Raw genomic sequence first — 20,498 nt, 5'->3', positions numbered from 1 at the left:
AAGAAGGAAGAAGGAAGAAGGAAGAAGAAGGAGAAGGAGAAGGAGAAGAAGAAGAAGAAGAAGAAGAAGAAGAAGAAGGAGAAGGAGAAGGAGAAGGAGAAGAAGAAGAAGAAGAAGAAGAAGAAGAAGAAGAAGAAGAAGAAGAAGAAGAAGAAGAAGAAGAAGAAGAAGAAGAAGAAGAAAATAATAACTCTACCATAACACGAACAGGAGGCACTGCCAAAACCTGACATTTTTGTGGTCTCCTCAGCCCAGTGTCTAATACTGAGATGGCAGGGGCAGTGGCAGTGGCTTTCCACAGACGGCAGAAATAGCCGTCTCCACACCACCTCTGTGTCAGAGCCCTGGGGAGTGGTATTTACCTATGGGGCTTGGACTTGCTCTGCCGCTCACTCTCCAACATCCACTGCCAGACATCCTGTGACCGGTCTCCTTCTTCCCCAGGAAGCTGGGGGGCCCCCGCTGCACTGGACATCCCTCCATCCCTGGCCGATAGTGCAAGACCCGGTTCTGTGCCCTTTGCATTCCGTTTTGGCAAGGTACCACCTCTGCTGCCACTGTAGGGAACGAGAACACCCAATCCAGACATCTCATTAAAACTCCAGGGCTCCTGGAATCGGGCAGTCCCACAAGGGTAGACTGAGGGCTGTTCCATGGCACCTAGCACAGCCTGTACTGCAACCTCCGCCAGAGCCCCTCCGGGAAGTGAAAGCAGACCCTGTGGGCCCTCGTCACACCTGCTCGGGACTCAGGCTGGAAGAAAAGCCCCACCTTTGGGGTGTGCTGGTCACTTACCAAAACTGCTCCCCAGGCAGGGGCTCTGGAGCCTTCAGGTGGCTTTTGCATTTGGAGTAGCAGTAATAATCGGTTCCTCCAGGACAGAGGCAGCGGACTCTCTGTGTGGCTTCTGCCTCGATCTCCTCCTTGGTCTTGGGGACGGCGTGGTGGTGGATGTAGTGGTGGTGAACGTGCTTCGTCGTCTGTTTGGTCAGGAAGCTCTTGCCTCCAAGGAGGGGGCAAGCAGACACGGGGGGCAACTTGCCCCCAGTCGGAAGAAGGGTGTGACACTGCTGATGGTGGTGGTGCTGGTGGTGGTGGTCGGGGGAGCGGGACCGCGGGCTGTAGCGACCCACACCAGGGGATTGACAGCCGGGGGTCTTGAGGACCCTGGAGAGGTGGTCGTCCAAAATGGTTTGTGGGTCCTCTTCATAGCTGCCGGAGGGTAGGAGGGCCAGGGGGTGCTGGACCGGTGCTCCATCCCGTGAGCTCAGGGCCTGCTCAGACCCCTCCTTTTCTTCATCCTGAAATGGGAGGACCCAGAGGGGTGGTGAACAAGAAAGCAACGTCTCCGCGCTCCCCCCGGTTCATGCACCCGTGGGTTGGCGCACCCATAGACCCATGCGCGTTTCTGCATGCACAGGGTGGAGAGGATGCCCAAGCCTGTCCTACCTCCCGGATCTGCTGCAGCCGCTCCTCCAGACTATGGCGGCTCTCCAGCTCCAGTTTCAGTTTCTCCAGCCTGGAGATGAGCTCGGCGGCGAAGGCAGCAGGTTCCACAGGCGTCATCTCCTTGGGCAGGCGGTGGGTTCTCTGAGGGTGTGGGAAGAAGGCAGAAACCAAGCACCATTAGCAGGCCAGGCAGGCACTGGCCATACCAGCTTGGACCGAGCTTGCGGGGCCCATTGATGTGGGCCGGGTCCCCGTGTTTGAGTGGAGAGCGGGTGGAGAGCCGGCCTGCGCTGCTCAGGACTTTTATGCATCGGCTCTGTGGCCTCATGGAGAGCCATGGTCCCCACCAGCGTTTGCCTTGGGCAGGAGCAGTTGGTCGCACTCCGAGAGGCCCTGCTTGTTCTCTCTGTAGTACAACCAGCCCATCAGTAGCTACTCTGAAGTAGAAAATCTTCAAAGACTGTTGTCAAACATCAAAAAAAAAGGCAGCCCTCTGAGATGGGGAGGGGAGAGAAACCAACTCAAGGAATAAAAAAGTAGAGTCTAAACAGAAAGGGAGTTGAAAATTAAAAAAAAATAATAATAAATAAGATTGGAAGAGAGGCAGGGGGGAGGGGAGAGTCACCGGCCCCAGATCAGAGAAGAAGTGGTAATTTATTTCCTGGCCTCACACTGGGCACCTTTGAGGTAGTGTTGTCTCAACACTGCTCCATCTCTCTCATTTTTCCCCTCCTCCCCTCCTCCTCCTCTCTTTGTACAGAAAATGAAGAAAGCTGCTGCGGGCTAGTAGCAGAACACTGCTGAGCTCGGCTGCCTGAAGCCGATCTATCAAGGGAAAACGGAACATCTCCAAACCAAGTACGGAATATAAAAAGGCGTCGAGAAAGCCTGCCAAGAACTGCAAGCGGCGAGAACCCCCACCGCCCGGCTTTCTGTCCTTTCTCTGTCATCTCGCCCCCCACTCTGCCCTCCCCACCTCTCCATTTGTTCCTCTTTCCTCCTCCTCTTCTTCCTCCTCCTCCTTCGCCCCCCACCCCCATCTCCTTCTTGCTTTGCCTCTTTTCTTTTGGGGTGGGGAACAGCAGAAGGCCAACTTGCTCTCCCAGCTGAAGAATCAGTCTCACTCAGTACAGAAACCGTTTAGCTGCACCAAGTGAACGGGGGAAGGGAAAGCCCCTGTGTGGATGGATGGCTGTTCTTAGGAAGGCTGCTTTCAGGAACCACACATCCCCCAAAGTTGATCGGCACAGGCCAGGACAAATATCAGCCCATTTATAGTCTTGGGGAATAGAATTTTGATGAACACATACCCACCCACCCCCACACTCAAATATCTTTGTCATCTACAGTATATGGGGGGTGGGGGTAGAGATCATAAAATCACTCCCCAAAGTCATCCTAATATGCTAGTTTTAGACAAGGTAAGTCTGCCATTGTCTGTGCCAGGAGTTTCCAAGGAGAGCCACCATCTTGTAATGCTACTCAGGTGACCTGGGACTAGAAGTCTGACGTGTTAAGTTTTTTTAATAGAACACGGCCATATGAACCGGCTGGATTCTCTGAAGCTGACATCTCTCAATAGGATGCTCTTTTTTCCCCCCTGCACCCTGGGTAGCAGGCTACCGTAGAAAGAGTCCAGCCTGGGCAAGGCCCTCTGGGCTGGCTCCTGAGCCCAGTGGACTGTGCCGGCTGCCCTCAGGGATGTGTTACATATGAGGGAAGGCCCCCAGAGGAACTTGTTACCCTCCCTCAGGCATGGGAGGAGGTTCCTCCAAGGAGGCTCACTTCTAGACACCCCCCCACCCCACCCCCGCCCATCCACAGTCATCAGACACAGACTCTAGAGAGCCAAGCTCTGGAGCATGGGACAGCTAAGACTGTATATGGGAGGTGATTTTCTTTCCGGGGTGAGCAGGGCACAAGGACATAACGCACAGAGATCCTCCCACCTCATTCACTTCAGGCTTAGTGAGCGCCTGTCCGTGATGGGACCTGTAGCAGGTCCAGGATACACGGAAGCTAACAGATAAAACTCTGGGGCTGTGGAGAGGGGGTCAGAGGTTAAGAGCATTGGTTGCTCTTTCAGAGGACCCAGTCTCAATTCCCAGCACCCACATGACAGCTCACAACCATCTGTAGCTCCCAATCCAGGGGACCTGACGCCCTCTTCTGCCCTCTATGAGTACTGCATTCACATGGAATACATGCAGGCAAAGAGCTAGTGTATATACCAGGCATGAATGAATGAATGAGGATGATTCTTTTGGGGCTCCCTGCCTTCGGGGGGCTTCTAGTCTAGCAGGAATGCAGTGAGACTACCATGTCATCATCTAGTGATAAATTTTGTTTGCTTGTTTTCCCCCACAGAATTTTTCCATTCTTTGATTCAGGAACTATATCAAACCATCACTCCATTACCACCACATCCAAAAGAACCATTTAATTTCCCCAGTCCGGCCACTCCTTTCTGTTCCTTCACTCCAAATCTCAGGCATTGCCCACCCCCACCCCCACCCCTACACCTCCCAGCTCCTGTAATAATTTAGGGCCTCACTACCCGTGTCCTGGTGTCCTGTCATCTATACTCACCGGAAAATGAGGTAGAGACACTTGGCCATTGGCCTTCACACTGCGATGCATCTCTCTCTGGAGCTGTTTCTTACTCCCCATGCGGTAAGGAGGGATTCCATCTCTAAGGGAAAAGACAAAGTCCACAGGCTCACACCAAGGCGACCTCGGCACCTGACATCTCTTGCATGACCCTCCCTGAGATTCTGCCAACGGGAAAGGCCACGCGCTTCCCTGGGGATGAGCCGTGCACCTCCAAGTGCAGTCACATAGGGAAAGACCCATCCAAGACCAAACTCCAAACCCTGCCTGCTGTCATCCGAGGCAACTTGTCTCTCCCAGATGCAGGAACATAAAGATCTAAGAGCAAAGCCCCTCCTACAAGGCACTACAAACAAACACCCAAGAACCTGCAACATGTCAGACCTCACCGCCCCTCTGCAAGAGGTCAGCAGGCAGGAGGACAGAAGGTTCCACTCCTCTTAGGAAGTTGGTACCCTAAGAGTGTCGCAGGGCAGTGTGCAAAGACAAATGGGTCCAAAGTGGTAACTACCATGACAATGGACAAAGAAGAAAGGGGGGGTCTGCAGGGGTAGGGGGCGTGCAATCTAAAGTTGGGGTGTGGCTAATGAACTCTGGGTGAGCTTCCTAGGACCATGTCTTTCAATCTATTTTAAAAACAAACCAGGGGCCAGGTATGGAGACACAAGCCTTTAATCCCAGCTGGATCTCTGTGAGTTCCAGACCTACTCTTTAGTGAGACCCTGACTCACAAAACAAAACAACATTAAAAAAATCCAAAATCAAAAACAACCACAATCCTTACTTAGCAAGCGGAAGGAAGAGTGAAGAGCTGATACCATTTTTAAACAAAACAAAAAATGTGTCTCAGACTTAGCAGCCTGACTGCAAAGGTGTGACTTTCCCCACGGATGTCTCCTCCGGAGACCCCAGGGGTCACAAACTTCCACACTCAGAGGCTATGATACTAAAATTAGGCTAAATACTAACTAATTACTAAAAACCTGATTGCTTCCCTTTCCTCTGGTGTTTTGTTCATCGCAGGAAGGAAAGAACCCTCGTCTAGCCAGCAGAAGGTGCCACTCAAGTGTCTGAGCAGCGGCCAGGAGGAATGGCTGACCTGTGGTACCTTGTCTGTTTTCTGGAAGGTGGCTGGCCTGGACCACAGAACAGGGTCCCTGAGGGGATGGTGAAGACCCTGCTAAGCCAACAGTACGACTAATTCCAACGCTGAGAGGACGCAGGACGGGTAACTACATCAAGGCACACTGGGAGGGGGGAAGAAGAAAGTTCAGAATGGGGGACAGGAACTCAAGTTGCATGCCCTGCCCCAGAGGAGGTAGAAGCTGGCAGAAAGTAAGTTCCTGACTCTCCAAGGCTCCTGAAGGTGAAGAGGGTTAAGCGGGTTTTAAGTCCAGCTACACAGTGCATCTAAAGCTAACTTTCTGAGGACTCCACTTACTCGCCTTGGAACAACTGTCTAGACGCCAGCAGTGACCTGGGGTTCCTCACTGGCATATGAATTGCACCCGACTATAGACAGCCTGGAGCTGCTAACTCCTGTGGATCAAGTTCAGGTGCTGCTACTGGACACACCTGACACGCCATCAGATTGTGTTCTCACAGGAACCACATTTTATAGGTGACCAGAAATGGTACCTCAGGCTCCCGAGCCAAGCCAGCCACTGCTGACCTCTAGAACAGGTACTGGTAACTCAGCAGCCTGTTTCCAGTACCAATGTACCCTGATGGGCTGAACACGGGGACCCTCTCCTAAGCCCCAGGAAGCCATGTGACACTATGAAAGGACGGACGGGACAACTTCTTCTACCGTTAGCACTCACTGGCTGTGGGAGTGGGGGGGCGGGGGGGGGCGCGGCCGTTGTCACCCGCAGTCTGTCATGTCCCTATCCCAGGTCTGCATAAATGACCATACCTCTCTTATGACCAGCTCTTCCTCTGGGGTCTTAATGGTGGGAGGTGGCTACCCATATACCCCTACCTTGGAACAGGTTACATCAGAGTTCTAGAGTCCTAAGGGGGCCAGAGGTTGGGGGGAAGGTTGAACCCTGACCTCTACACATGCACTGTGGCACACACACCCACACACATGTACACACAATAGTCTGAGGAGAGTCTCCCTAGCCACGCCCTTCAACTCTGCCCTTCATCTGCCAGGCAATCCTTCCTTAGACATCTTCCTTTCCTCTCAGATAGAAATCAATGTCGACGCTTTTCTATCTTGTACGCTTTCTCCATATAATGTAGAGAGAAAAAAAAAAAGAGTGTGCGTGTGCACCTGTGTGTGTCCACGCGTGGAGTGGAGGTGGGAGGCAGGTGACAGCCAGAGCAACCGGCGGGAGGAGTAAGTTATTTCCTAAGTACCCTCTCACAACATCCAGCGAAGGTGAAGGACCCAGCCATAGGAAAGGCAGCTGGTGCCCAGAGCCCAAAGGGGGAATTTTAGCTTGGAGAAGCCAGAGGCTTAGAGGCGCCTTCCTGGAAATATGTCTTTAATTCCCCCTAGCCGGGAATCTTCTTCCAAAACAGCCCCTCATTCCAAAAGGGGCCTCTCCTTTCTTCTGTTCGGGCTCCAGAAGTTTATGACCAGTGTCCTGGCTGCTCCTAACCCTGGGCTGAAGAGCGCCAGAGTTCTGGTCCCTGTACAGTCTCCTTTAATTACAAACGTTTTGGCTAACAAGCCTGCTGCCGGGCCCAGCTGTTTCTGGGACGCACGGATTTTGAAGTGTAGACTCCACTTAGCTGCCATTTAAGCTGAGCCAATTAGCTCAGCCCTTTGACTCCACTGTGCCCAGCCTAACCTGAATGTCACTTCTTCCGGTGGCTTTGAAATAGCAGGCGTGAGTGCACGTGTGCACCCGCATTTGGCAGCCACTCTGAAGCGGCCTCTGATCACAGCCAACATCAAAAGCCTGGTCTGTAAGATAAGGTAATATTTGAAGTTCTCTGGGACGCACTCCCCAGCGTCAGACCAAATTCCCCACGGAAGGTATGAGGAAATAAAAACAGTGAGTAAAACAACAACCGCCACCCACCCTGTGGAGTGGAGAAAAGTCATCTTGGGTTTATGTATGGGACACACAGACCAGAAGCAAGCTACAGTCAGACGCAGCCAATCCTGATGATAGGAACATCTCCCCACAAAAAGGCAAGCGGGAGAAGCCTAGTACCCTCCTCTGAGCGTCCTTGAACTTGGGCAGCAAACTGCAGCTGCTTCCAGACTCCTCCCTCCTAAACCTGGCACTCTGTACCCTTTTCCCATGAGCCTCTTGCTCCTAACCCTCTCAGAACCTGGATTGTGCTGGAAGTCTGGCAGTTAACTTTCAAAGGAGGGGACTAGAAATTAGAGCCATTTCTTCTGAGAATGCAGGTTTCAGAGTAACAAGCTCATAAAACAGTCTTCTGGGGGTGGGGGGGGCTAAAATGGGGACGTGACTCCACCCCAACCCCGACCCCCAGCCATCTTTAAGAGGGATTTTTACTTAGTGGCAAAAGAGAAGTCGACACAACACTGGAATCTGGGAGGTGGCCCTTCTGCCCCCGCACACCCAGGCTAAGGCACGCAGGTCCCAGGGAAGCCCCAAGACCTGGCCGGCCCCGCCCATCTCCTACCCAGGCCTCTTGCAAAGGCCCCGGGGTGGGGGACTTAATTGGTTCTGTCGCAAATGAGATGATTGCTCCCCTGGACTTGTGTCTAATGAACTCCAACCTTCTGGAGTCTATTGAGAGCTGCCTCTGACCGCCCCCCTCCCCACATACACACACCCCTCGTCCCTGTCCCCTCCCAGCTCGCAGCGGGGCAGCCGGCCCTGCTCCCCAGCCCCTCGGCCCCCAGCAGCCCACGCTGGCCATTGTGAGGGGGAGAAGCAGCCAGGCCTCTTGGCATGCTTGATGGGGCGCTCCTATTCACTTGTTCAAGCCCATTTCAAAGGGGCCTGCTACCCTCTCACCCCCTCTAAGCCTCCCTAGATGAACAATGCAGTGAAAGCGATTCAGCTTTGCTTTTCATCCCGCCCCAACACACACACTTTATTTCTCACTTGGCGCTCTCATCTGCACAAGGCCCACAATTGGCAGAGCTCTGAAGAGGTGGGGGGTGGGGGGGTGTCTAATCCCAGCCCTGGGAATCCCGGGTGACCGCCCAACACAGGGTAGATCACACATACCAAGGGCTGGCTGGCCAAAAAGTGCTTCACACCACCCCAAGCCAAGTCTGTTTAGCCTGAGACTGGGGATCACCCTGGGGGGGAGGGGAGGGAGGACCACCCTATTCCTGGCAGCTGACGATCTCTGGATACTCATAGGAGCCTCAAAGTACAAGCAAGTCCCATAAGTGGGCTCTTGTTCATGAAGACCCTTCGCCACACTCCCAGAGGCAGCTCCAGATAATTCCCAGAAGCCCTTGGAGGAACCCAACTGCCCTCTTAGTCTAACCACACACAAGTGGATACATCTGTGAAGAGGAATCTGCAGGAATGCCCACTTGTCTGGGCTAAGATACCCCGGACCCACAAACTCTACATCTCACAATACCTTTCCCTAAGTTTCTGGTTTATTCAACATCTGCCCACCATGACATGGCACCCTGTTACAAGGCCAGAGAACAGGCCACCAGGGGCCTGAAAAAAAAAAGGCTGCCAAGTGACAAGTTGTTATCCCCTTTGTTCAACCGGCCCCTTTTGGCCCCATGCTCCCTAGAGTCTGTCTGTGCCTGGCAACTCTTCAGGGTCTCAAAGTAGGTTCCCCATATTTAAGTCGATCCACAAGTGCTGTAAGTGAGGCGGGAAGCAGTCATGTTTACATGAGATTGAGGGTTACTGCCCAGCATTGCAGGACGTCAAGTCCCTGGGTGTGAACTCCAGCACATAACTATAACGCCAGGCACTTAGGAGATGGGGGCAGATGGATCAGATATTCATGGACATCTCTGGCTACACAATGAATTCAAAACCAGCCAGGGCTATGTGAGGCCTTTTCGTCCTGGGAAAGGATTAAAAGAATAATAATAATAAATGAGGAAGATTTGAGGGGGGGGATCTTCCCCCAACTGAGAAAACAAAGCATGACGATCAGTTATCAACAAGAAGAAAAACGGAAAGAGGTTTAAAGGCCTCAAAGACAACTGGTTCCACTAACGTCTCATGGTGACCATGGAAGGCGCGGCTGGGCAGGCGCCACATCCAGCCTGGGTCTGAGTTCTGCCTCTGCCATGGCTAGGGACTCCCGATGCTACTTCCTGCTTGCTTGCGGCTGTCGGCAGTGGTCACTGCCTACCTTGCTGACTGGGTCCTGTGAGGTCAAATAGAAACAAGCATGGGACCACACCCAAGTTATCTCATCATGAACCCAGAATAACACCTCAGTGATGAGGACTGAGACTCAGCCAAGGACCAGGAAGCGAGCCAAAAATAGTCTCTAAGAAATCTAAACAGAAGCCCCACGGGCTTACGTAAAGGGCACCGGACTTTGGAGATTCACTCAATGCCTTCATTCAGTCCCAGCCTGCTCTTATTTTACATGTAGCAGCGAGGCTACCACACACTCTGTAACTACTGTGTCCTAAGGGAGGCCGAGCCCAGACATGAGAGCCAAGGGCTCAGCAGACAGACAGACAGACAGACAGACAGACAGACAGAGAGAGAGAGGAGAGCAGTAGACATGGGGACCCAGGCCCTACAAACCTCACAGCCAAAGACCTACAAAACATCATGAAAGCCCCGATACTAACTTGTTGGACCACCAGGAAGCAAACTAGGGTCAGATATGGTAGCCTTTGCATGCCTCTATTCTCAGCACTTGGGAGGCAGAATGCTGTGAGTTCAAGGCTAGCCTGGTCTACACAGTGAGTTCCAGACCAGCTAGGGCTACAGAGTGAGATCCGGTCTCAACAAAACAAAACAACAAACTAAACAAAATTATTCTATTAAAGAATAATGTGAGTCTTTGGAAGTTCTTTGAGGGTAGTGAGATGTTCTTTGAGGGTAGTGAGGTGGGGGGGACACTGGAGAGATGGCTCAGCGCTTGTTGCTCTTGCAGAGGACCTGGGTTAGGTTCTCAGCACCCACAATCACCCCTAACTCCTGTTCCTGGGGATCTGGTGCTCTCTTCTGACATCTATGAGCATGGGGCACACATACAGTATACATGCATACATACATACATACATACATACATACATTCATGCATACATACACACAGGTAAAACACTCAGACATAAGATAAATAAAGAAGGATTCCCCCTACCCTGTGTGGACAGTTAAAGAGCTCAGCCAATTATGAAAATGGAACCAGTTCTCTGAGACCTTTCGCTCCTGGTGGATAAACAATGTGCCCCTTACTCTCACTAATGCCAAAATGACATTCTTTAAACTTCTACTGGGGCTGGAGAGAGGGCGTAGCAGTTAAGAGCACTGGATGCTCTTACGGAGGACCCAGGTTCAATTCCCAGCACCCACATGGCATCTCACAACCATCTGTAACTCTAGTCCCAGGGGACCTGATGCCTTCACACAGACACACGTGCAGGCAAAACACCAAATGCACACATATAAGACAGTAAGTTATTTTAAATAAGTAACTTCAACTTTTCCCCTAAAAAGTATCTGTCACTTTACTGACAGGGAAAACTGAAATAACTCAATAAGAGCAGATGGGGGTTAAAACATTGGGGTCAAGAGCCCCAAACTAGCCTCCCCCACTTTCCAACTGGACCTATGCAGCCAGCCAGGCTACAGGACGCCAGCCAACAGAAGCCAGTTAGTTCAATTTTAAGAAGCTAAAAGGAGCAAAGACTAAAAAAGTGTCCCAGAACTTCACAGTGCAAGCTTATGGGCCGTCTGTCTTTCAAGGTCATTCGCTCAGCAGGAGAAATCCTGATCTGACCCTTGCTGGAAGAAGGCCTTCAAAGGGCTTTCCAAAATGCCGGTTCTCAATTGGGTGCTGGGTGAGGAAAGCCTTTGGGGAGTTTTGGCCATGCCAAATTCTACCCTGACTTTCCTGAATCAAACACCAGGAGGGTGGCCAGAAAGAGGGTGGCCAGACCACGACTACACCCCAAACTCCACTCACTATGAGACTCACGGAAAGCTGATGCTGTCTATCCATAGATCTGACTTCACTTCAAATGACCCACAGACTCAAAGCATGACCTTGCCTGACAGTCCGCTGACCTCATCGGACCACTTCAATGGCTTGGAGTGCTTTAGAAATATCTATCAAAGCCATCTGTTGGCCAAGGGTCTGAGATCAGACAGTCCTATGAAGGAGGCCCCTTCCTCGGGCCCCAGTCTCTGGCACAGGCTTGGGCCTTCATTAACAGAGACCTGAGGGATGCTCACTGGAACACACGCACATAGGCAGAGTGGGCACTCTGGCCCTTTGGAGAGGTCTGGCTTTCTGCTCCCTGCCTTTAATGGCCTTCTCTCAAAAGACCAAAACAAAACAAAACCCTTGTAATAATGTCCTGTGTTCTGCCTGTTCATTCTGCAGCACAACCAGAAAATCCACTTAGCCTTCCACTATATACTCTGGTTTCCTTCCGTGAAGACACCACCCTAGCTGTCCCTTCAAAGCTCCTACTGAACCCACCCAGACCACCATGCTCCACGCACGATACTCTTCACCTGCATCCTACCCAGCACACATCCTGCCCAGGGAACCGATGGCCACTCAGAGACGGGCTCTGCTAAGCGGGTGAGGATGGATGACACCCGCCCCCCGCCCCCTCTCCCCGGGGTATCCCCCCCCACCCCATGTGGAAGGGACACCGGGATACTTACACGCTACTGTCTGTCATGGACATGGAATCATCGGTCAGTGCGTCGCTGGATAACTCGCTGTCGTTGGCGCTGGTGGCTGGTGCAAAGACATAGCCGGAACCTACGTGATAAGGATTAACCGGGTCGCTTCTCTTGAAGGACCTATGGGAAAAGGACAAGAGGACTGTGGTCACTGATTCCCCACTGGAAACCCAGGCCATTGGGTGACCCCAGAATGATGTAGTGCATGATCCCACATCTGGCCTATGCCAACGTGCTACCCAGGCCTAGCTGCAGGCCTGGGCAGATGGCCACAGTAAGGAAATTGTCTCCCCTTGGAGAGGAGGTGGTTGGGTTCCCCAGCCCTCAAGAGACAAGTGTCGCAGAGGCTGCCAGGAAATGCTACCAGCTCCTAAATACTCACACACAGAGGGGCGGGAACTGACTGCTATAGGCCTGGAGGCTAGGACAATGTTCTAGGACTGAGAACCAGGGTAAGCTGAAAGAAGCCAGGAGACAGCTGTCTTTCTTCTCCTGGTCACTGCATCCGAGCCAGTTCTCTGGCTCAGGAGCACCTGAGGCATCCTAACTCCCACATCTGAGATCTGCCAGCCTGGTCCAGAGATGCTCAAGCCCAGATCTGGGCCTGGGTGACTCTTCCCCCTTTGACCTAGGTCTACAGTCAGCCAGAGAGAGAGAAAGATGGCACAGATGCTCAGGAGCCCAGTGGCAGCTATTCCTGTGCCTGCAGTGCCCTTCCCCCCACCGTGGCCTTCCTTCCCTGGGGCTGGTTAAGGAGCCAAGGCTGAAATGAGCAGTTAGTCAAAGGCAGGCCCCAGCCCCTCCTCCAGGGGTCTCCAGCCCCTTTGTCTTAGTGGCCTGTGGGTTCCCATTTCACTCTCTTGATCTCCTCCCAGAACAACCAGTGTGCCTGTCTCCTGCTGGGCTGCACTTCACTTGTATCAAGGCTAAAGACTTCTGTTTGGGGGGGGGGGGGGCAGCGGGCTGCAGGAAGGATCCCTTTCAGGGGTCAGTCGGCCTGAAGTTGGAGGAGGCTTCCTTTACCTAGCGCCTGGCATAGTCCTCCTGGGGCTCGGCTGACAGCCATGAACAGAAGAGGAAAAAGCTCCAAAAGGAGACACGCTCCATCAGCCCTCAGCAGCTGCTCCATAAAGATAGCTGTGGGGCTGGCAGAGCAGAGGGACCTGGGAAAGGTCATGATCAGCACTATGCTGGGCTTTGGTCTCCAGGCCCCCAGGTTCTGGCTGGGAAACGTCACCATAATAAAAGGACTTGTCATAAGGCAGGTATTTGGGTGTTGCTGAAAGCCTATCAGATCGCAAGCATTCTCTCAGGCAGAAGGCACAGGGTACAGTGCCCATTTTCCAGATAAGGCCCTTAGTGGTGCCAGGCACACAGCAGCCACTCTGCAGAGTGGGAACTGGTTGGGCACAAATGGACTGTGTGTTCTCACTCGGTCTCTCTCTCTCTCTCTGCTGATCACAAGATGCTTTAGAAAGTTCTAAGAGTTTAGAATCCAAGGCAGGGTATGATGGAGGGGTTCCTAGCAAGGCTAGCTGGAAATGAACCAGGTGCATGCATGGTGTCAGACCAGCAGGAATTTGAGATGACTTGGGACACTCAGAACATGGCGGGTAGGGAAGACTGACTGCAGAGTCCTCTCCAGACTAAGAAGAGAGGGGGTGGGTGGGCTCTAACCAGCTAGGCTAAAGCTAGTTATACTAGTTATGACTGGTACAAGGGCCAAGCAGGCCATCTTGGTAAGGCCAGAGTCTATCCTAACAGGACAGAGAGGGGCCAGGAGTCGGGGGGGGGGGGGGAATAGTATCATAGCTACTAGCAGCACATGGGACCCAAGAGGGCGCCGTGGCTGGTCTGGAAGGGAGAGCAAGTATAAACAGAAGCCCAGGGGTGAACTGCTGCCCTAAGCTGGCGAGGCTCTCGGGGGGGGGGGGGGGGCAGGGGGAACTAGAAAAGAATGTGGGGATGAAGCCCCAGCATAAGAGCTTCTGCTCTACCTGGATCCCCGAGTCTCTCTCACCGAGTGACCTGAGATGGGGGGACCTCCTTGCTGTCCTGTCAACCAGAACAAGGCTATACCATAGTCACATGACAGTGCCTGCCCAGCATCTGGAAATCTCCTACAAGGGGCCCAATAAGGCTAACCATCAAGACCAACCAATGAGAGAGCAACTGAGTGCAGCTGGACATTAGCTGGGGCCCTGTTTCTGTCCCATGTCACCAGTCTAGACTTGTGGCTCAGAAACAGAAATGCCTAGAAGTGCAAACCAGGGGTACTACATGTAAACTGTCTGTACTCTTTTAACACGTGGCTCTAAATTGCCCCTAGGCCACGGTGCTGCCCTACTGCTGAGGACAGGGAGACTTGTCACCTCCTCATACTTTTTAATGAGAATTTAAGACTGCTAAGACTATCCCTGCCTGTTCCTCGCCAGCAAGTCCTCACTCTGGAGTTCCCAGGCAACCAAGATAGCAAGGATGGAGAGCACAGGGGGCAGAGGCAACTGAGGGGGTGACCAGTGGCAGTAGGCTCCCAGCTAGCAAGGGACTCACAGGAAGATGGTGAGTCCTTGCTCACTCTCGCCTCTAGAGGCTGAATGGGCAGCGACAGGCACCACATGGGGTGAGAGAGGACAGAGACAGGCCAAGTCTTTATTGAAAGCAGTCTGGAGTCCCCTGCTGGGATGGGCCTGTCTCAGTAACTACTACAGGGTCCCCTCCTTGGGAATCCAGTGTTACATACAGTCTGCACACTTATGATGTGGTGTAGAAGTCAGGGGCCTAGAGCTGGTGTTGGCTTAGCTAATGGGGGCAGGACACAGCTCCAGGATGGGCTGAAAAAGAAAAAAAAACCGGACAGTTCAAACATGCCTTGCAGTTTCTAAAGGCAAGAGCATTGAAATGGGGGGGTGGGGTGGGGCAAGTACCCCAGTCGTGCTCCCAGTACCCAAATGCTAGCAAAAATGGAGAGATGGTGTGTCCCCAAACCTCTCCTCCTTTCAAAGCTGTAGTATTTAGCATGTATCACAGCTGAAAGACCGTGTGCTCTGTGGGGGAGACAACCTGTCTTCACACGTGCATCCCCAACACCAAAAGCAGGGGTGGCCCCATGGCAGGAGCTCCAAACTTGGCTGAGCCTCCTTCAAAGACCTACATCCATCAAATGGGCTGCTGAAAAGGTCTTCAAGAGGCACAGCAGCGGTACAAGATCAAAACAGCGAAAGCGGCCTTAAATAGCCTTCAAACACCTTCCCTCCCCTTGGTCTTGCTATCTTGGTGGTATTAACACATCAGCAGCGTCTCAGATCTAAGACTTAAACTCCAGCCTCTTAAAGGAGAAAATGACTCAATAGAAATTCCTTCCTCACCATTGCAACAAAAAAGATGCCCAAGTCAAACCCTGAGGGTCTGTGTGTGTGTGTGTGTGTGCACACGCACACACACACACACACACACCCCTTTCGCACATGGCTCCCAAAATAAACTTGTCTCCCTCCACTTCCAAAATAGAGGGCTACTGTGTGATCAGTCATTAAAAATGGAATACACTGCTCTTAACTCAGCTGACTGCAAGAAAGTGCTTGGATTTTCCTACAACCATAACAAGACAGGCAGAGAGAGGGGCAGGGTGGGGGTGGGGGGAATACACAGCAGATACTCAGCTTGTAAGCGCTTCAAACTTTCTCCAAAGTGCCTTGTAACTTTAAGAAACTAGATTAGAGCTCTTTTCTCGTGATTACTTAAAAAAGGGCACGGTGGGAGACTGGAGCATGCTACCTTAAGTGTGCCCGGATGCTTTGATGATTTCAAGAGGGTCGTACTCCCAAATGTGCAGGGTCTCTCTGCCTTCCTGCAGAGCCTAGAGGCTTGACACAGTGTGGGCCATGCACCCACCAGCCACTCTGCCACTGAGCTGACTCGTTAATAGGACATCATGGCTCCTGAGGGAAGGAAGTGTGTATGCCCAGCCAGTCCAGGGCCTCTTTAGGAAATGCTGGGCCTACTTCCTCCCCAACCACCCACCCCGGCTATGGGGAGCCAAAAGAACCCATCAAAGGGCCTCCCTCTGAGGACCCTCTCCCAAGAGAACAAGAGGACCCACTTCTGAGGCTGAGCTTAGGGGCTCTCTGTGAGAGCCTCTGACACTTTACGGTCAGGTCAATACCCTCTTGGACTAGCATTCTGGGAGGCAGGATGGAGGGACGGATGGGTGGACAGTGTCTTCTGTAACCAAGCACGGCTGGCTTGCGGAGTGTGTCTTAGCCAGCTGCGCTCCTTGGCGTTTCGTCCTCTCATTACTGGCCACTGCTCTCCGCATAGCTATCCTGTGGCATCATTTTCTTTGATAATTGAAGCCAAACTTGATTCCAATGGCTCCTCACACGCACACACAAACGGGCCTCATCAGCAGAGTTCTTTCAGAGAACAGGAAGCCCTTGTGGCCAGGCACAGGACAGTCTGCTGGGCCCCTGGGATTTTAAGCCAGGCCAGAGCAGAAGGCCCAAGGGGAGGTAGATGAACCCTGCCCAGGGCCGGGGCAGAAAGGGACGCACACTCTGAATGCTCATTTCTGTATCCTCCCTCTTAAAATAAGTGTGGGCCTAGTGCCTTAGCTCACAGCCCTGGCTCCACATGGCTCTAACACACCTCAACGCTGGCGGGGGAAGGGGCGTTGTTTGTGTGAGGGGTTAGGGCACAGGCTCCAACCAGCAGGTCACTTACGCCCTTAGCTATTTATAAAGACCATCAAGGGCCCAGGCATCCCACTCAACCAGGCACAAACCAGAGCCCTTCCCTCCAAGGGTAATTTCTGCTCTTCCGTCCCAACTATTTATATTAAACCCGACACCAAATCGGTAAGGGTACAAACAAGTCGTTAAAATCTTAGGCTCCTTTGAGTGCCCACATAAACACAGGGCTTGGAAGGCTGGCCGGTGCCTTGGGCACCCAGTGGCCAAGATGACTGTGTGTAGCTGAGGTGGACTGCCCCTCAGCAGGTTCAAGCTGCTTCCTTCATTCACTTCACTGGGTAACCTCCTCAACTTGGCTCCAGTGGGATGAGTGAGCTGTGAGCAGATGGGGGTGGGGGACTCAACTCTAAGAGGGGGGGAGGGGGCTGGTCCCTGTGTTCCAATAATGCTGAAAGGCAGACTTTTAAAAGTTCAAAAAGTAGAGAAAGCGGGGGAGGGGGGATCTAAAATATTATAATGAGGAATGGGCTAAAACCTTCAGAGTTGCCATTTAAAACAGCCATGTGCTAACCTTGTTGCCCTTTTTGAGACCCAATTATTATTGTTAATTATACTAATTATAACACTTAACATCTTTTCAAAGTGTTTCCCTTTACAAAAGCCTTTCATGTTTATGACTCTGACCCTAAGAACAACCTTAGGACACAGACAGGAGAGGACGGTGCCCACCCACCTCACAGATGGGACCGTGAAGCTGAGAAAGTTTTCTACCCAAGCAATGCTATGGCAAGGCTGGAACTGGCCTTCATGTTAGAAAGAAGTAAGGGCCACCTGGGCGTGTCCAGGTAAATATGTCATTCCAACGTAACTGTAGGAGAACACATGCTTGACCTAGTGTGGAAGCTAACGGGGTCACTCAAGAGCTGTCCTCCATTCATTCATCAATGGCCTCCACAGTTCCCAGCGCCTTGCCTGGAAAGCGCTTTCTTACTGCTGACCCTGGGAAACCCGCACTGTGTGCTATTTACATCGGTGACACTCTGGGCCTGACACTGAAGGCACAGAAGACTCTCTGTCCGAAGGCTGCTGGGGAAGCAGCCTTACCACAGGCCTTAAGGAGTCTCATCACTGGCTGCCAGGCTGCAAGGGAAGGAAGCCAACGGCCAAGTTTACCTACAAGTCTTGCAATGGAGAGGGACAAGGGATGCAGGTGCCTGTGTGCACCCAGCTACAGCAGCCCCAACAGCCTCAAGCAAACAGCCTAGCTCTGCAAGCCAAGAGCCACTAACCACTCCCCTTCCTGTGATCCTACACTTGCCTTCAGAAAGTCAAGCCAGTTCCATTTAGGTGTAGACCAGATGTCTGAAAATTGGTTAAGTTCACTCCCAAAGCTGCAAGAGCGCCCTCTGGTGACTGGAGAGCAAGCCCTTCCCCTACTTGCCAGCAGCAGTCAAAACTGGAGATCTCGTGCCTACATCATGCAGGACCTGATGGTGGAAACCCGAGAGGCTCCAGATCAGCAGTCAGGGGCGTACCCCTCCAGCTGCTGCGGGACACTGGAGGCCACGCCCCGCAAAGCCGGGGAGATCTCCAGAGACCCTGTGCAGATCATATCCTGAGTCCCTGACATGGAGAAATGCACAGGGACAGAAGAATAAAGCCATGCAGATAGCAATCCAGTGTGACCGACCCCCCCCACACACACACACACCTCCCGTCCTGCATGTCACAGGCAACAGACTAAAATTATAATAGGTGCATCCTTTTCTGGGATCGCCAGAAGCGAAGGGCAGAGAAATGCATTCTAACAGGTCTGAAGTTGCCTGCAAGGACCAAGTATCTTGAGACTTAGCCAATCTATAATGGGCTGTTTGTTTTAGAATCTTTAAAAAGAGAAAGTGATCTGGACGGCTAAGTTCCCCTCCCCTACACACACACACACACACACACACACACACACACACACACTTCTCTATCAGCACTAAGCAACAAACCATCAACTGACGTCTCACCCTGGGGGCTCAAATGCATTTGAAAGCTGGATTATTAGCCCAGCAGACTCCAAAGTGAGGGCTCCTTCATAGGAGAAAGTCTCAGGGCCTTCCCCAAGTTAGTCAGAAACCTTCCTTCCTTCCTGGGAAATACCGAATTCTACAAAGGGAACTGCAAACTCAGTTGTTGCAGCCGCTTGCTGGCTCTTAACAAGAAAAGTCCAAAAGATTCCACTCATATCCTCCCCCCCCCCCCCCCCCCCGCCCCCAGCCCCAGTGCACACCATAACCCAGCTGCCCCTCCCCCCAAGCCAGAGTCATTCTACTTTGATGATTAGCAGTGGAATGACCCCTTCCCAAACTGGCGCTTAGTAGGTCTAGTGACTCAGAGGCATCAAAAGCTGCTGTATTCATATCCTCTCTTCCTCTTTTCCTCTCTCCCCACAGCCCAGGATAATAAGTAACTATATTAATAAACACTGCTTGCCACCGTTTGAAGTTAGCACTGGAAGGCTGCAGGTACTCAGCTATGTCTGCATTGCAACGCCCCCCCCCCCCACACACACACACAAACAACAAAACATGAGATCAAAGGGCTCCTAGCCAGAAGCCCTAGCTCTCAATCAACCCTTTTCAGCCTCCCCCAGCCTAGCCAGCCACCTCCTACCCACCCTTACAGAAGACATCTGCAAAGCTAGCTCATCTTCCAGGCCCTGTCCCCGATGCTCAACCCCATTCCCATTCCCAGCCCACCCCAGCCCAGTCCAAGCCTCACCTGAATCCGTTTTCAGCTGTTTCCGTGGATCTCACACTCGCGGTGGCCCGAAGAGTTTTGCTGGACAAGCCAACCACGGTGGGTGAGAGTTTGCACTTGAGGTCGGCACATGTCCACTCCTCTTCTTCATTCAAGGTGGGGAGGTAGCCACATAAGACCTTTAGGCTCCCCAGCCCCCCGTTACTCATGTAAGCTGTGTTTTCCCCCCCACTCCTCACATATTCCAGGTAAATGTCAGAAGTCAAGAACACCTGGTAGGCATTTTCCTCCATCACCGCCTGGATCTCGGTCTGTGCCTGGTCAAACATGACCGAGCCAATCTGTTGCTTCTTGATGCCATCTCGTATGTAGGTCTTGGTGGCGGGCTTCAGCTGCTTGGACACAACGCTGTTGTTCTCAATGTACCTCTTATAGATTGCTTTGGCCACTCGCAAAGTTTTGGTATCCTTCAGGTTCATCTGCCTGAACCCATTACAAGCAAACCAGAAGTCCAGAGTATCCACACATTTCTCCCTCTCCAGGAAAGTCCGGAAGAGGTATGCACCATCCTGGTCACCCAACAATGAGTGCAAAGACTTGGTCCACCTGGTCAAAGGGGAATCGGGGGAGGCCCGCCCCTCGGGCTCCCCCAGTCCATCTTCATTCCGCCTAGCATTAGAGGAGACGGGCATAGGTTTGGTGGACTGGACCTTGCCCACACTAGGCTGACACGGTGGGGTCTCCCCTTCTTCTCCCGGAACCGGGGGCCGCGGAGCATCCTCGCGGAAGCTGCTGCTGGGATCTGGAAGGAGAGTCACTAACACGGCGCTACTCATGGTGAGGGAGAGCGTCTCACTGAGTTTGGGTTTTGTTTTGCTTTTTTTTTTTTTCCTCCTGCTTTTTCTTCTTCCAGTTCCTCTCAGCAAACCGCTTGGTCTCTCTTAAGTCAGCAGGGGCTCATGTGAGCCTCCTCTCTGGAAAGAAAAGGAGGGGGGGGGAGGTGGGAGAGAGAAAAGGGTATTGATCTAATCAAAACCAGATCTACCCAACATCAAAGCAAGAAAGTAAACAGGCTTTTCAACTCCTCAAATTCAAATCAAGCAACCCAGCTATCCGCGAGGTGCTCATCTCAAGTATCCGACGCAGCTTTTTCAAAGGCGAAATCTGAAATCTGAGCTCCCCACACACTTTTTCCGCGCGCGCG

The 20,498-nt window shown here is 52.4% G+C and overlaps 1 protein-coding gene across 4 annotated transcripts in view; it reads right to left on the bottom strand.

Annotated features, from left to right (window-relative positions):
• Axin2 (axin 2) overlaps positions 1-20,498 on the bottom strand; it is a 31,954-nt gene that overhangs the window by 7,497 nt on the left and 3,959 nt on the right. For all 4 annotated transcript variants that reach the window (XM_029484021.1, XM_021176142.1, XM_021176143.2 and 1 more), the window contains exons 2-7: positions 19,316-20,268; positions 11,838-11,978; positions 4,039-4,141; positions 1,450-1,590; positions 796-1,301; positions 363-557 (exon numbers count right to left, since the gene is read on the bottom strand). In XM_029484021.1, coding sequence (XP_029339881.1) covers positions 363-557; positions 796-1,301; positions 1,450-1,590; positions 4,039-4,141; positions 11,838-11,978; positions 19,316-20,130 — 1,901 coding nt within the window. In that variant the 5' untranslated portion in view covers positions 20,131-20,268. The remainder of the gene's footprint in view (positions 1-362; positions 558-795; positions 1,302-1,449; positions 1,591-4,038; positions 4,142-11,837; positions 11,979-19,315; positions 20,269-20,498) is intronic.

Source organism: Mus caroli, chromosome 11 (assembly GCF_900094665.2).
Source record: "Mus caroli chromosome 11, CAROLI_EIJ_v1.1, whole genome shotgun sequence".
NCBI classification, from domain to species: domain Eukaryota; kingdom Metazoa; phylum Chordata; class Mammalia; order Rodentia; family Muridae; genus Mus; species Mus caroli.
The sequence above is the reverse complement of the archived record's forward strand: the minus strand, read 5'-3'. Positions and strand labels throughout refer to the sequence as shown.